The sequence below is a fragment of the Suricata suricatta genome, chromosome 5 (assembly GCF_006229205.1).
Source record: "Suricata suricatta isolate VVHF042 chromosome 5, meerkat_22Aug2017_6uvM2_HiC, whole genome shotgun sequence".
NCBI classification, from domain to species: Eukaryota; Metazoa; Chordata; class Mammalia; order Carnivora; family Herpestidae; genus Suricata; species Suricata suricatta.
The window spans coordinates 81,454,439-81,467,825 of record NC_043704.1 but is presented as its reverse complement, the minus strand read 5'-3'; the positions used below and the strand labels follow the sequence as shown (position 1 = coordinate 81,467,825).

At 38.4% G+C, this 13,387-nt stretch overlaps 1 protein-coding gene across 1 annotated transcript in view; it reads right to left on the bottom strand.

Moving 5' to 3' along the window:
* Positions 1-13,344, bottom strand: part of C5H3orf70 (chromosome 5 C3orf70 homolog) — a 72,873-nt gene extending 59,529 nt beyond the window's left edge. The window contains exon 1 of the mRNA XM_029939721.1: positions 13,011-13,344. Coding sequence (XP_029795581.1) covers positions 13,011-13,206 — 196 coding nt within the window. The 5' untranslated portion in view covers positions 13,207-13,344. The remainder of the gene's footprint in view (positions 1-13,010) is intronic.
* Between the last annotated feature and the right edge of the window lie 43 nt (positions 13,345-13,387).

Genomic DNA, 13,387 nt, shown 5'->3' with positions numbered 1-13,387 from the left:
TATTTATTTTTGAGAGACAGAGCATGAAAGAAGGAGAAACAGGGTGAGGGAGACACAGAATCTGAAGCAGGCTCCAGGCTCTGAGCTGTCGGAGCCTGATGTGGGTCTCGAAGCCACAAACAGCGAGATTATGACCTAAGCTGAAGTTGGATGCCCAACTAAGCTACCCAAGTGCCCCAAAAATATACAAAAAACTCTTAAAACTCTGATTTCAAAATGGGCCAAAGATCTTAACAGACAAACGCCGATGAAAATATACAGATGCCAAATAACCATGACAAAGATACTTCACATCAAAAAAAAAAAAAAAAGATACACCACATCATAAGTCATCATGAAAGCACAGACTAAAACAACACGAGATGCCACTACACATTCATTAGAATGGCCAAAATATGGAACCCGGACAACACCAAATGCTGGTCAAGATGTGAAGCAATAAGAAATCTCATACACTGCTTGTGAGGAGGCAAAATAGTAGTCACTTTGGAAGACGTTTGTCAGTTTCTTAGGAAACTAAACATAGTCTTACCATAGAATCTAGCAACTTGTTCCTCTTCAGTATTTAACCAAAGGAGGTGAAAAAATATCCACAGAAAAACCCACACGTTTTTAACAGATTTATTGGTGACTGCCAAAACTTGGAAGGAAACAAGCTATCCTTCAGTAGGTGAATAAAAAAAATGGTATACACAATGGAACATTATTCAGAACTAAAAAGAAATGAGCCATCAAGCCATGAAAAGACATGAAAGAACTTTAAAATGCATATTACTAAGTGAAAAAGACCAATCTAAAAAGGCTACTGTAGGATTCCAATTCTATGACATTCTAAAAAAGGCAAAACTATGGAGATAATTAAAAGATCAGTGATTGCCAGGGACCTGAGGGAAGAATCGAAGAGGTAGAACACTGGGGCTTTTTAGGGCAGTGATATTATGATGGGTGTATGTCATTACACATTTGTCCAAATAGGATGTACAATACCAAGATTGAACCATAAGGTAAACTGCAGTCTTATGGTGATTATGATGTGTCAATGGAGGTTCACTTTTGGTTTAAAAAAATGTACCGCTCTGATGAGTGATACTGATATTAGGAAAGGCCGTACATGTGTGGCAGCAAAATACATAAGAAACCTCTGCACCTCCATCTCAATTTTGCTGTAAACCTAAAAGTGCCCTAAGAAACTAAAGTCCTAAAAAAAAAATAGATAAAATTCATTTCACCAAAGAAGATATACAAAAGGCAAATAAGCACATGAATGTTAATAGGTAAATACAGATTAAAATCAAAAAAACCATCAGTACACACCTATAAGAATGGCTGAAATAAAAGTGAAATAAAAAGAGCAATACCACCAAATGCTGACAAGAATGTGGAGAAGAAACAGGCTCACAGATTATGGATGGGAATACAAAATGGTGTAATCTCTATGGAAAATGGTTTAGCAGCTTCTTAAAAAACTAAACAAGCAATTACCATACAACCCAGCAGATGCACCCCTTGGCATTTATCCCAGAGAAATGAAGACCTCTCCTCAAAGAGAAAATTGTACATATTTGTTATGTCAGGTGTATTTGTAATAACTAAAAACTAGCAACACAAGATGCCTTTCAATGTGTGAATGATTAAACTATGGTAAATGTATTCCATGGAACACTACTTGGTAGCACAAAGGAACAAACTATTGACACTCAACAGCATGGATGAATCTTCAGAGATAATGCTGAATGAAGAAAAGCCAATCTCAAGAGGTTACATATTGTATGATTTCATCTATAAAACCTTCTGGAATGACCAAATACATTAGTGACTGCCAGAGATTAATTAGGGGTTGGGGGAGGGGGGAGAGTAAGTATGGCTATAAAAGGACAGCACCAGGGGTGCCTGGGTGGCTCAGTCAATTAAGCATCAGACTTCTGCTAGGTTCATGATCTCACAGTTTGTGAATCCGAGCCCCGCATCCAGCTCTGTGCTAACAGCTTGAAGCCTGGAACCTGCTTCAGATTTTGTATCTCCTCCTCTCTCTGCCCCTCCTCTGCTCACACTCTGTTCCTCTCTCTCTCTTGAAAATAAACATTAATAAAAGTCGCAGCATGAGGTGCCTTGCAATGATGGAAATATTATTTTAGCTGTATCAATGTCGATTTCCTGGCTGTGACACCATACAATAGTTTTGCAAGATATTACAACTGGGAAACTGGATAAGCATACACCAAATCTCTGCATTACTTCTCACAAACTGCATATAAATTTATAAGTTATTTCTAAATAAAAAGTTTAATTAAAAATTAAACGTGAACACAAAATTGATTAGAATCATAAATAAATAAACTTGATTAACACAGAAAAAAAATTAATGCAAGAAACTTTTGAACAGAGTGCTCTGACTATACATTGTTCCTAGGATATAGACTAAAGATCAAAACATGCAAAGTTTCTTGAACTTTATTTATTCATCATTTTGTTGTCGGTAGTGATACTAACGTAATAATCCCTAAACTAGCTTGTAGTAGCTGAGAATTAAGGAAATGAGTAAATATTATGATGTATTGGAAACCAGGATTTTTACCCACAGAGAAGCAAGATACAAATATGGAATGGGGAAAGGTGATGGAACACACACATACACACACACACACACACACTTCCTAGATCTGTCCACTGAAAGGGCCTAAGTGCATAATATCTCAGGAGAAATAACCACACCAAAAGCCCAGATAATGGTTTCCAGGCCATTCATCACTAAAAGGAATCTGGGATCCTTAGAAAAACAATGCATTTCTGGTCTGAGGCAGAGAAATGACTAGGTAAACCTGGAACAATTTGTTCCAGAAAATTGGGAAGTACTCAGAAAAATGATAGGGCCATGTCAAAAGAACACAGAAACCAGCCTGAAGGGGCTCTCACTTAAGCCAAATTAAGATAGTCTAGCATCAAAAAGAGAGTTAAGGTGCTTACTTATAACGAATAAAAAAGAACCAAGTAATCTATAGTAATACATAAAAGAGAAGGTATGTAGGTAGGAAAGAAAAAAGGTATATTTATTTATTTAGAGAGAGAACATATGCATGCACATGAGAGGCAGAGAGAGGGAAGAGGGAAAGAGAGGAAGAGGAAGGGAGAAGGAGGGGGAGAGGGAGAAGGAGGGGGAGAGGGGGAGAGAAGAGGGAGGGGGAGGGGAGAGGGGAGGGGGGGGAGGGAGGGGGAGATGGAGAAAGGGAGAGAGTATCCCAAGCAGGCGCAGTGCTGTCAGGGCAGAGCCCCACACAGGGGCTTGATCTCACGAGAACTGTGAGATCATTATCTGAGAGAAAAATCAAGAGTCGGACGCTTAACCACCTGAGCCACCAGGTGCCCCCCCCCCCAAAAACCTCTTTTTTATAAGACAATTCCATTAAGTGATAGAAAAAATGGCAGAATTAGAAAATCACTATTATGCAACCACCAATGTAATAAGCAATCCACTTAAGACTTCTGGGTCAATATTTAAATCACTAGGACTTTAAGGACAAAAGACTTCAGTCTTTTAGAGAACAGGATATTCATTCAGCGTCAAAGTATCATCCCACAAAAAATATGTTAAAAACAAAGGGAATAAAAAAGTTTTTTAAAAAGAAAAACAATAAAGGGGAAATGTATCTTTCTAACAGACTTGTCAGTTATCACCTTAGCATTAGCCGTAGTGGAACAACTTGACGTGCTATGTCTCCTCACATGATAGGATACAATCTCACCTCTGTAATAACTCAATAAAAATGTTAACCTAAATCTAATCATGATTAAACAATTAGGCAAATTTAAAATATGGAAAACTCTACACACAGTTAACTTGGATTTCTCAAAAATTTCAATGTCATTCCCCCAAAAGTGTGATTATTCTAGAATGGTTAAAAGAAACTAAAGTGATATAATAATGAAATCTGATGTATGTATGAATCTTGATTGGAACCTGATTTTTTTTAAAAAGCCAGCTCTAAAAGTCATTTTTTTGACAATGAAGAAAACTGTATACCAGATAGCATTGCTGAGTTAGTGTTAATCATCTTAGATGTGACTAGTATTGTAATTATATATGAAATTTTATTATACAGGAAAAATTATATGGGAAAATGTCCTCATTCTTAAGAAAGGCATGCTGAAAATACCAAAGTATTACTCTTGGTGTTTTTAATTCGCTAAAGTTATCATGAGATACAGAGGAAGAAATATACATCTGTATCACACCAAAATAATCTAGTTTTATAAGCACTAGGCAAGTTAAAGAATTTGCCCTGAAGGGCCTGTTTTAGGGCATTGTATAGACACAGCTGGAGAGATTATATATTGTTGGCACTTTGGTATTGCTCGTTTTTGGCAGTGTGCTTACAGAATACTGTTAACTATCAGAAAATTGAAGAGCCCACCATTATAACAGGAGAAACACAGAATGAAAATTCTGTGAACCTGAGTAAAGTAATTTGCAAAGACTACAATTAAGTCTCCTTCATCCAACATTCTAGCAGCCAGGACTACTGTATCAACTAGCACTTTTGCCATTTTTCCATATAAAATCAGCATTCCAAATGATGGCCATGTATGACCAAAGGATCCTGATAAGGCTTCTAAATCATATATGTTCCATTTGACTTTAACAGTGTAACTTTTATAATGTTCTGATCCTTTGAAACCTGTTGACCCTTATTTGCTATATACGAAAGTTATCAACTGGTATATCTAATAAACCATAACTATCCATTGTTTAACAATGGTGGAAAACAGGATGCAGGAAAGGCGTGGGAGTTGGAGCACACTGTCAGATTTCATGACAAGAAGTAGGTAATCATCAATAGTAACTATTACAAAATAGACCTACTAATGAAGGTAACAAAAAACCCATTTAATTTCTAAATGTAATTTTCACAATGTATATACTACGATTGTTGTTTTGAATGTTTAAATGAACAAATGAGTATGGTCCTAAAGTGAATTTCAGATTAATTTCAGATTAAACCAGGACATTTGTGGAAGGGAGACTGATAATCCTTACACCATGAAACTGGTACTATTACTATCTCCATAGTAAAAGCGAGGAAACTGAAAGAGGTTAACTTCTTCCAACATGTAACTGGTTAAGTGGGCAGATCCAGAATTCAAACACCAAGTCCAAGCCAGAGACTGCCCTCAGGATGATTATGCTATCTGGTATTTCCGTGTTTGGTTTGTTTTGTTTTTGAGGAGAGGCTCATGCCACCTTTTACTAAATACCTGCACTAAGTACTTTGCTTGTGTCACTTAATCCTCACAACATCCCTGTGAAATAGGAACCTCTATTCCTGTTGTTCAGAGAGAACATTAAGGCTGAGAGAGGTTGACTAACCTATCCAAAGTCACACTGCCAATAAATCGGAGGAACCACGATTCAAACAAAGGTGTCTCAGACTCCATGGCCCTTATCCTTTCTAGGATCACACTGTGCCATTCACGTTTTATGGACAAACCATTCCTTATTTTTCAAGAAAGCAAATCTTCTACTAGACAACTTTTGATTGTTAAACATGTGTTACTGTTATTGTTTGTAATAACATTTCTCTAAAAAAATTCTTTTAATTAATAAAATTCTACAGTATGAGAGAACAAACCTAAACAAAATGAGGGTCTTGGAATGTAGGAAATTATTACAGAAACATCCTCAAACGCTTTCCAGTTCAAATTCCTAAATAACAACAGGCTTGGAAGCCAGCATTAATTAATGGTATGCATGCAAATCTAACAACAACCAAGAGTCTGCACCAGTTAGGAATCAGCTGAGGACAGGAGGTGACTGAAGGTTCATATTATATAATACACTGTTAAGTAGTTTTTAAAAGCACAGTTTTTAGTGTTTGCAACCACTCTGAAAATGCTCATACTGCATAAAATTGCCCTTATTTTAAAATCAGAAACTGTTCTTATTGTACTTTCTTTACTCAATTCCTGCTTACTCCAAAAAGAATTTAAAACAGCTGACGGTCATCCCCACTGTACCCTGAGTAAAACCAAGTGCTCCAGAACCCTGGTTGCTACTTGGTTTGTAAGATTCTGATGTACATTTGCCATATTCAGCCAAAGCGACTACGTGTACCCTTCAGCAAGTTTCCTAATCTAAAAAAATCAGGGTAGTAACAATACGTACCTCACAGGGCTGTTCTAAGGTTTAAATGAGCTGACACACGCAAAAGATGATGCATGCATGGATAAAGACTGCATGCAAAAAGAGATGGCTGCAATTAAGCACTGTTACTGTTATTGCTGAAGTTGAGGTGTCCATGATAGAAGCACCATGTGGATGGAAAAACACCTATCAGTTTTCTTTCTTTGAAAAGCTTTGAGGAATCTCACTCAAGAACTTAATGTCACAATTGTCTTCTTAACATCTATATCCTCTTCCTTTAACCACTAGACACGGTAAAAAGCCTCATTCTTACAAAAAAAAAAAAAAAGCTTCTGTTGACTCCTTCATCCCATCAAACTACCACTCCATTTTTTCCCCTAGTTTTTACCATCAAGCTTCTTAAATATAGTTTTCTGTAGCAACTTCTCGTCATATGATTGAGATGCCCCTTAGGAAAACCAGAGGGCATTACCCTGGGGAATTCAGAACTTGATTTTGTGAGTTTCCCCTAAGTTGTGCAGAAGCAGGAAAACAAAACAAACAGTAATACAAAAGCCACAATGCTAATACACTAACTAGTGGAGAGAAGTATATTTGCTCAAAGGTCCTAACAGTTAAATTCTCTAATCAGCTCCTTCTCTCCCTATAGAAAAATCTATAAGTAGGAAACCAATTTATAGCGAAATATTTGTAGGACAGTCCAACCATACAGACCAGATATTTAAGCTCTAGGCAATGTTATCACCGTCTCTGAACAGTTCTGGAAGAAAACGCTTCCAAATCCTGCCTCCCCAATACCCATTTTTCTCTATTTCCATGCTGCCCAACCACCTTCTGCTGTGACAGGCTTTCTTTAGATATGTTAATATCATCTATTAGACTACATCAAGTCCCACTCTTTCTGCTTTCAATCTGAAAAAGACAGACATCTTCGAAGATGTCTTCTGCAAAAAACTGAGCTCTCTTATGTGATCTTATTAAGCCAACTGAGTTCTGCTAGTGGCACCAACATCATACCACGTACACTACCCACCCACCCCTGTCACCTTCTAATCACTTTTCCTTCCTTAACTCTTAACTTCAATGTCATCCCCATCACATCGCATGACCTCTCTACAGTTCTCATTCTTTTGTAACTGTTACAATTTTCCACTCATTTCTTAACAATTTTTCCCACCACTGGTTTTGGTGGAGCCAAAAACTGTTGATTTTGTGCATTAATTTTAAATTGCTCTGTAGAACTATGGTGGTTAAGAGTCTAAGTCCTAGAATCAGACAAGCCTGCCTCCAAATCCAGGCTCTACTTTTACTAGCTTAACTTCCCTAAGCCTCTTTCCTCAATTGTAGAATGGACATAATGACATAATTGTCTATTTAGTGCTTAGCATAATAAGCTTACTCTGGCACAAAGTAACCACTCAATAAATATTAACTGTAATTTCTGTGTCCCAATTCTCAGCTCCTGTCATTCTATTCTTCTCTTTCTACTTTGAAGAATTCACTGTCTCAAATAGCTTTGACTAATGCTGCAATTAAATATGTTCTTTTTTTTTTAATGTTTATTTTTGAAGGAGAGAGAGACAGAGTGTGAGTAGGGGAGGGGCATAGAGAGAGGGAGACACAGAATGTGAAGCAGGCTCCAGGCTCTGAGCTGTCAGCACAGAGCCCGAGGTGGAGCTCGAACTCACAAACTGTGAGGTCATGACCTGAGCCAAAGTCAGATGCTTAACTGACTGAGCCACCCAGGCACCCCTGCAATTAAATATATTCCTGAAGTTACTGTTAACAGGACTAAATCTTTTACCCTCTTCTTCAGTAATAAAGAAAATCACTATTTGTATATTTTGTCAATTTCTAAGAAATAACCTGCTGAAAACTGATTTAATCTTCATATTCATTCTTTTTTTAAAGATACTATTTTTAAGTAATCTCTATATCCAACATGGGGCTCAAACTCACAACCCAAAGAACCATGCACTCTAAGCTAGCCAGGCACCCCTAATTTTCATACTCTTTAAGACATTCATTTCCCTTGGCTTCTGCAACAAAATATGCAAAAAACTTTCCATATTTTTCTTCTTTTACCATTTCCTCCTGGACTCTGCTGCAAGCTGATCCTCCTGCACCCAGACTCTAAATATTAGTGTCCTAAAGGGAAAGCCTGAATATTTTCATTTCTCATACTATAGTCCCTTCCTTGGTGATCTTCTTGCTTCACTATGGCCACAACTGTAATCTAAAAATAAGTAAATGGGCTGCCTGGGTGGTCAGTCGATTGTGCATCCGACTTCAGCTCAGGTCATGATCTCGCGGCTCCTAAGTTTGAGCCCCACATCAGGCTCTGTGCTGACAGCTCAGAGCCTGGAGCCTGCTTCAGATTGTGTCTCCCTCTCCCTCTGATCCTCCCCTGCTCATGCTGTGTCTCTCTCTCTCAAAAATAAATAAAGATTAAAAAAATTTTAATAAATAAAAATAAGTAAATGACTTCTATATTATCTCTAGTGAAGACCTCTCCTCTAAGTTCTAGATCCCTGCATCCAGCTGCCTACTCACATTACTGTGAGTTACTGTTAAGGCAGTTTAAACTCAACAGATCCAAAACTGAATTCATGGTCTCATGGACTCACGATTCAAAACTGGATTCACAATCCATGTTCAGCCAAACCCTATTTCTTCTCCAATATTTTCTTTTTGTTAGTGAATGAATGGCACCATCATCCATCCCATTTGCATGAGGCAGAAGTCTAGAAGTTCTTTTATAACTTTTCCTCTCTCTCCAAATATAATCTACTCCAATTTGCATTTATGGATATTACTGTATGAATTTCTATTTTGTACACTAATATCAAGATAATCTCCCTTGCTAGTTTTATTCCTCTATTGCGCACATCACTCATGGTAAGGTCTCTACCAAATAAAACTTCAGACTTCTCACCTTCCCTGTTCTTCCCTCCCTTACATCTCAACAATCTAATTTTTTATGCTTTCTACATGTTCTACCTACTCTAGCCACAAAATCTACTATATATTTGCATACGATTTATTCTTTCCCCATTCCTCTTCCCTAGCCTAGCTATGCCTTTTTTTTCTCTCAAAACTCCTCTTGGAATCTTTCACTCATTAATTCTATCCAATATTGCTCCTTTCTGGGCGAAAAAAACCACAAAGTTACACATTCAGGGTCATAGTTTCTTCAACTCAACACCTATCTTTAATCATGACACCTACAAACATATCATAGTTTTCCTCCCAGACACGATTCTCAAAATCTGCCATTATCCAAATACACGGTTTCCTTTAGTAATACATCAAGTACCACATCTATGAATATATACATGTTTTATATGTCTTTTATGAACATGTACATATTTTCAGTCTTTTCTAGTCCCTAAGGTTATGAATTTCACAAGTTTAACATAAACTATATATAGCAGAACTTTCTTCATTTGTTCTGAAATTCTTCTCTCAAATATTAAAGTGGTCCTCTCATTTTACCATTTTTTGATTTGGTGAACAAGTTGATAGTTTTTTCAACCATATCATTTGTGATTTTATTTAAAAAATTTTTTAACACTTATTCATTTCTGAGAGACAGAAAGAGACAGAGTGGGAGCAGGAGAGGGGCAGAGATAGAGGGAGACACAGAATCCTGAGCTGTCAGCTCAGAGCCTAATGTGGGCCCAAACCCATGAACCATGAGATCATGACCTGAGCCAAAGTTGGACACTTAACCGACTGAGCCACCCAGGCATCCCTCATTTGTCATTTTAAAGGAATACAAAAATAAATATAGCATGAATCATGTCCTTATACTCTGCTTAAAGGGCATGGTCCAGCTGTATTCATATTTATATCCCTAGCTTCCATAATAATGTCTCAGAAAGAAAAGGTGCTCAATACACATTCTACAGAATTTAAAAATTCTACCAAAAAGAAAGTAGAACTTCTGAAATGTGTGAGCTCTGCTTCTGATCAAGAAAAATCATATATGGACTTAAAAGGGGGTAGAAAGAATTGATTCCCAGTACAGGGGAGAAGACTGTAACAAAGCACCTTTCTGCTCTCAATGAAATGAAGCTTCTTGTGAATGTGATCACTGAATTGCTGCCAGTCGAGGAAGCATGGATACCTGGAGGATTGCCAAAGACTGGAAACAAGCAAATAAATGTAGATCTGATTTTTTAAAAAAAAGAACTGACAATGGTCCAGTAGACTTGACAGCAATCCTTTTCTAATTCAGATCATTTATTTAGGAAATAACTTCTAATCACTTAGAAAAGAAAATGGTAAGCATTTGTGGAACCAAACTAAGTAACCAGACTAATAGAATTTCCTTTCTTTTTTAAAGGGAATGTGTGTCATATATTAAAAAGCAATAAAAGTAGTGTCAGATATCAATGAGGAAGGATTTCAAAAATGTATATGAACAGGCTTTCATTACACCAAATGGATAAGATAAATACACCACATGAGTGGCTAGCTAATTATTTGAATGACCATAACAATGAGTGCTTCTTAATGAATTGCCATCAACTTAAAGGTCAGTTCTACCTGTAAGCTTCAGGATTCTTATCTGTGGCCTTCTCCTATTCAACAATTTTATCAATAATTTGAATGAAGATGCAAAAGGTTACTATAGTACTGCTGGCATCCAATATATGGCTGACATGAAACTAGGGGGCTCAAATATGTATTAAGAAAGAGCTGGGATCTGAAAAAACGATGATCAGCCAGATAAATGGGTAACTCTAATTAAGATGAAATTTAATGGGGAAAATATCTAAGGTATCAGAGTCCAAAAAATACATATATAACTGTGAGATGAGCAAGAGCTATGACTTACCTGCCACATATGTAAAACAAACAAAAAAGGGGCTTGCAGTATTTAGTTGACAGCAATCTTAGTTCAATCTGATAGCAAGCTCAATACGATGAGGATATCAGAAAAGCTCATGTGCTGCTATATGCAGCCTTAGCAGTATCTCAAACGTGGGAGACAGCAGTTCTGCTAGACTCAAATCACAACTGGGATATTATATACCCTTCTAAGGGTCACAGTCTTCAAAAGATCATAACCATACTGGCACACATTCAGAACAGGAGAACCAGAATTCTCAGGAGCCTGGCTACTATTCCACATGAGGAGAGGCCAAAGGGACAAGAGATTTATAAACAGCACAAAAGAATGCCTTGAGAGGAAAATGATGGCTACTTTCATTCAGTCACTCAGTGAACACGAATTTCAAATCTATGTCAGGCCATTGTAACAATGGCTGGGAATACAGAGAGAAGATAGTCTATGTCCGTGGAATATTTATATGTACATCTGAAGAGGTGAAAAAAACATGATCTAAAAAGGAATTAGACTGTTCTATATGATCTTATAAGGTAGAAATAAGACCAGTGGAAAGAAGTTAGAAAGTAACTGGTTTTAGCTCCATATTAGAGTATTTTAAGAATCAAAGCTGTCTGAGAAGACTGCAATGTTCCCATCAGGAATGTTGTATTTAGTGGAGACACTGCTGAAATAAGACAGGCACCGAACTGACCATCTTTAATGTTCCTCATATTCTGTACTATGAATCTATACTTCCTTAGAAAATGGACTCTCACCAGATTCATTGTACTTGTGCACTTCAGCATCACAGATTTCCTACAGTTGCTACTTCCAACTTTGTATCCTGTCTCCCACTGAAATGATGCTTTATAATGAGGAATGGACCTGAGACAATTAGGAATAATGAAATGTAGGAAGAAACTGACCCATCAGCACACAACACAAAAAAAATCAATACTGTTCAAGGTAAAGAAAAGGCAGGTATTCTCCTATTCTTCAAATCATACATTCAATTTAAAATATCCTCTTATGTTCAATTAACGTAAACAAGGACTTGTCAATATAGTGCATCTCTTGTTGGGAGCCATTTTTTCTTACCAACAAGGAAAAAACAATTTTAACTTAAGATCACTTCTAGAATTTGTGTCCTGAATAAAGACTCCAAAAACCTTTTTATAAGGGTATGTGGAAACTTAAATTTATAACATATTCCTTTAAAAAACGATTTATTGGATACAGCAGGCCTAATACTATGAACTAATCAAATTGTGGAATTCTGATTAAACGGCTACTTAAGTTTAATACGTTTTAAAAATTGCAGGCAGGATAAACATTGAGAAAAGGTCTAGACCATTCAGTTCTGGCTTTTGTAAATTAGTCTGAGATTATTATTATTTTATTCATTTTATTTTGTAATTTTAAAACAGTCTCATCTATTGGCTCTATATGCTACAACTGGGTATTGAAGGAGTTCACCCTTCGAAACTGTTAATATTAACTTCTTAGAAGCCGTCCTTTACATTTCAGTGTTTTCTCAGTTTGGACACAATAAATGGGCCACAATCTGATTTCCAAGGGCTCTTTTAATGAGCAGCCCGGAAAAGACAAAAGTAAGAAAGAAAGGGGAAGCATCTTTAATCACTAGCCCTGAAAAAAGGTTTCCCCTCTGGCTGTCAACTCTCAGGGCGCTTACCATTTCTCAACATAGTGCCAGGCCATTTCAGATAAAAAAAGAAAGAAAAAAAAAAAAAAAACAGATTCCCAGTTGTCTCGGGACAGGGAGATCCCTTTTGTAGAAGTGGCTAAAGCTAGGCTCCCCCCACGGGATTTCATATTGTTGCCAAGGCAGCGCCAACCGAGGAGTCCGGCGCCTCGGGCAGCTCCCGCCAGCCCGCTGGGAGCAGGGTGACTCCAGCCAGCAGCTGAAGAGCCCCCGCCGAGCCCAGAGCTCCGGCGACCGCAGAGTCCCAACCGCGACCCAGGACACCGAGCACCCTAGAACGGCGGTGGAAGACGGGGAGACGCGGCTCGACTTACAGTGACACCATCCTAGGTGACAGCACCAGTGCAGCTTGAAGCACTTGCCATGGCTGTGGGTGGCACAGATGGAGAGCCCGTCGCACGGCTGGAAGTCGGGTCTTCGGGCAGCGCAACTCCGCGCCAGGGCCTGAGCCTCATCCACTTTTTCGCTCTTCCAACCCCGTTCGGGCGCCGACGCCGACGCCGCACTCATTTCGGCTCCCTCCGCGGCGCCGAGGCTGGGAGCCGGGAGAAGCGGCGTCTGGGCGGGCAGAAAGCCGAGCCGGCTGTAGACGTGGGAGGGCGCGGGCCGGGAGTCACGCCAGCGCGTGGCGGCGGCGGCGGCGGCGGCGGTGGTGGTGGTGGCGGGAGCACGGCGGTCCCAGACTCGCAGA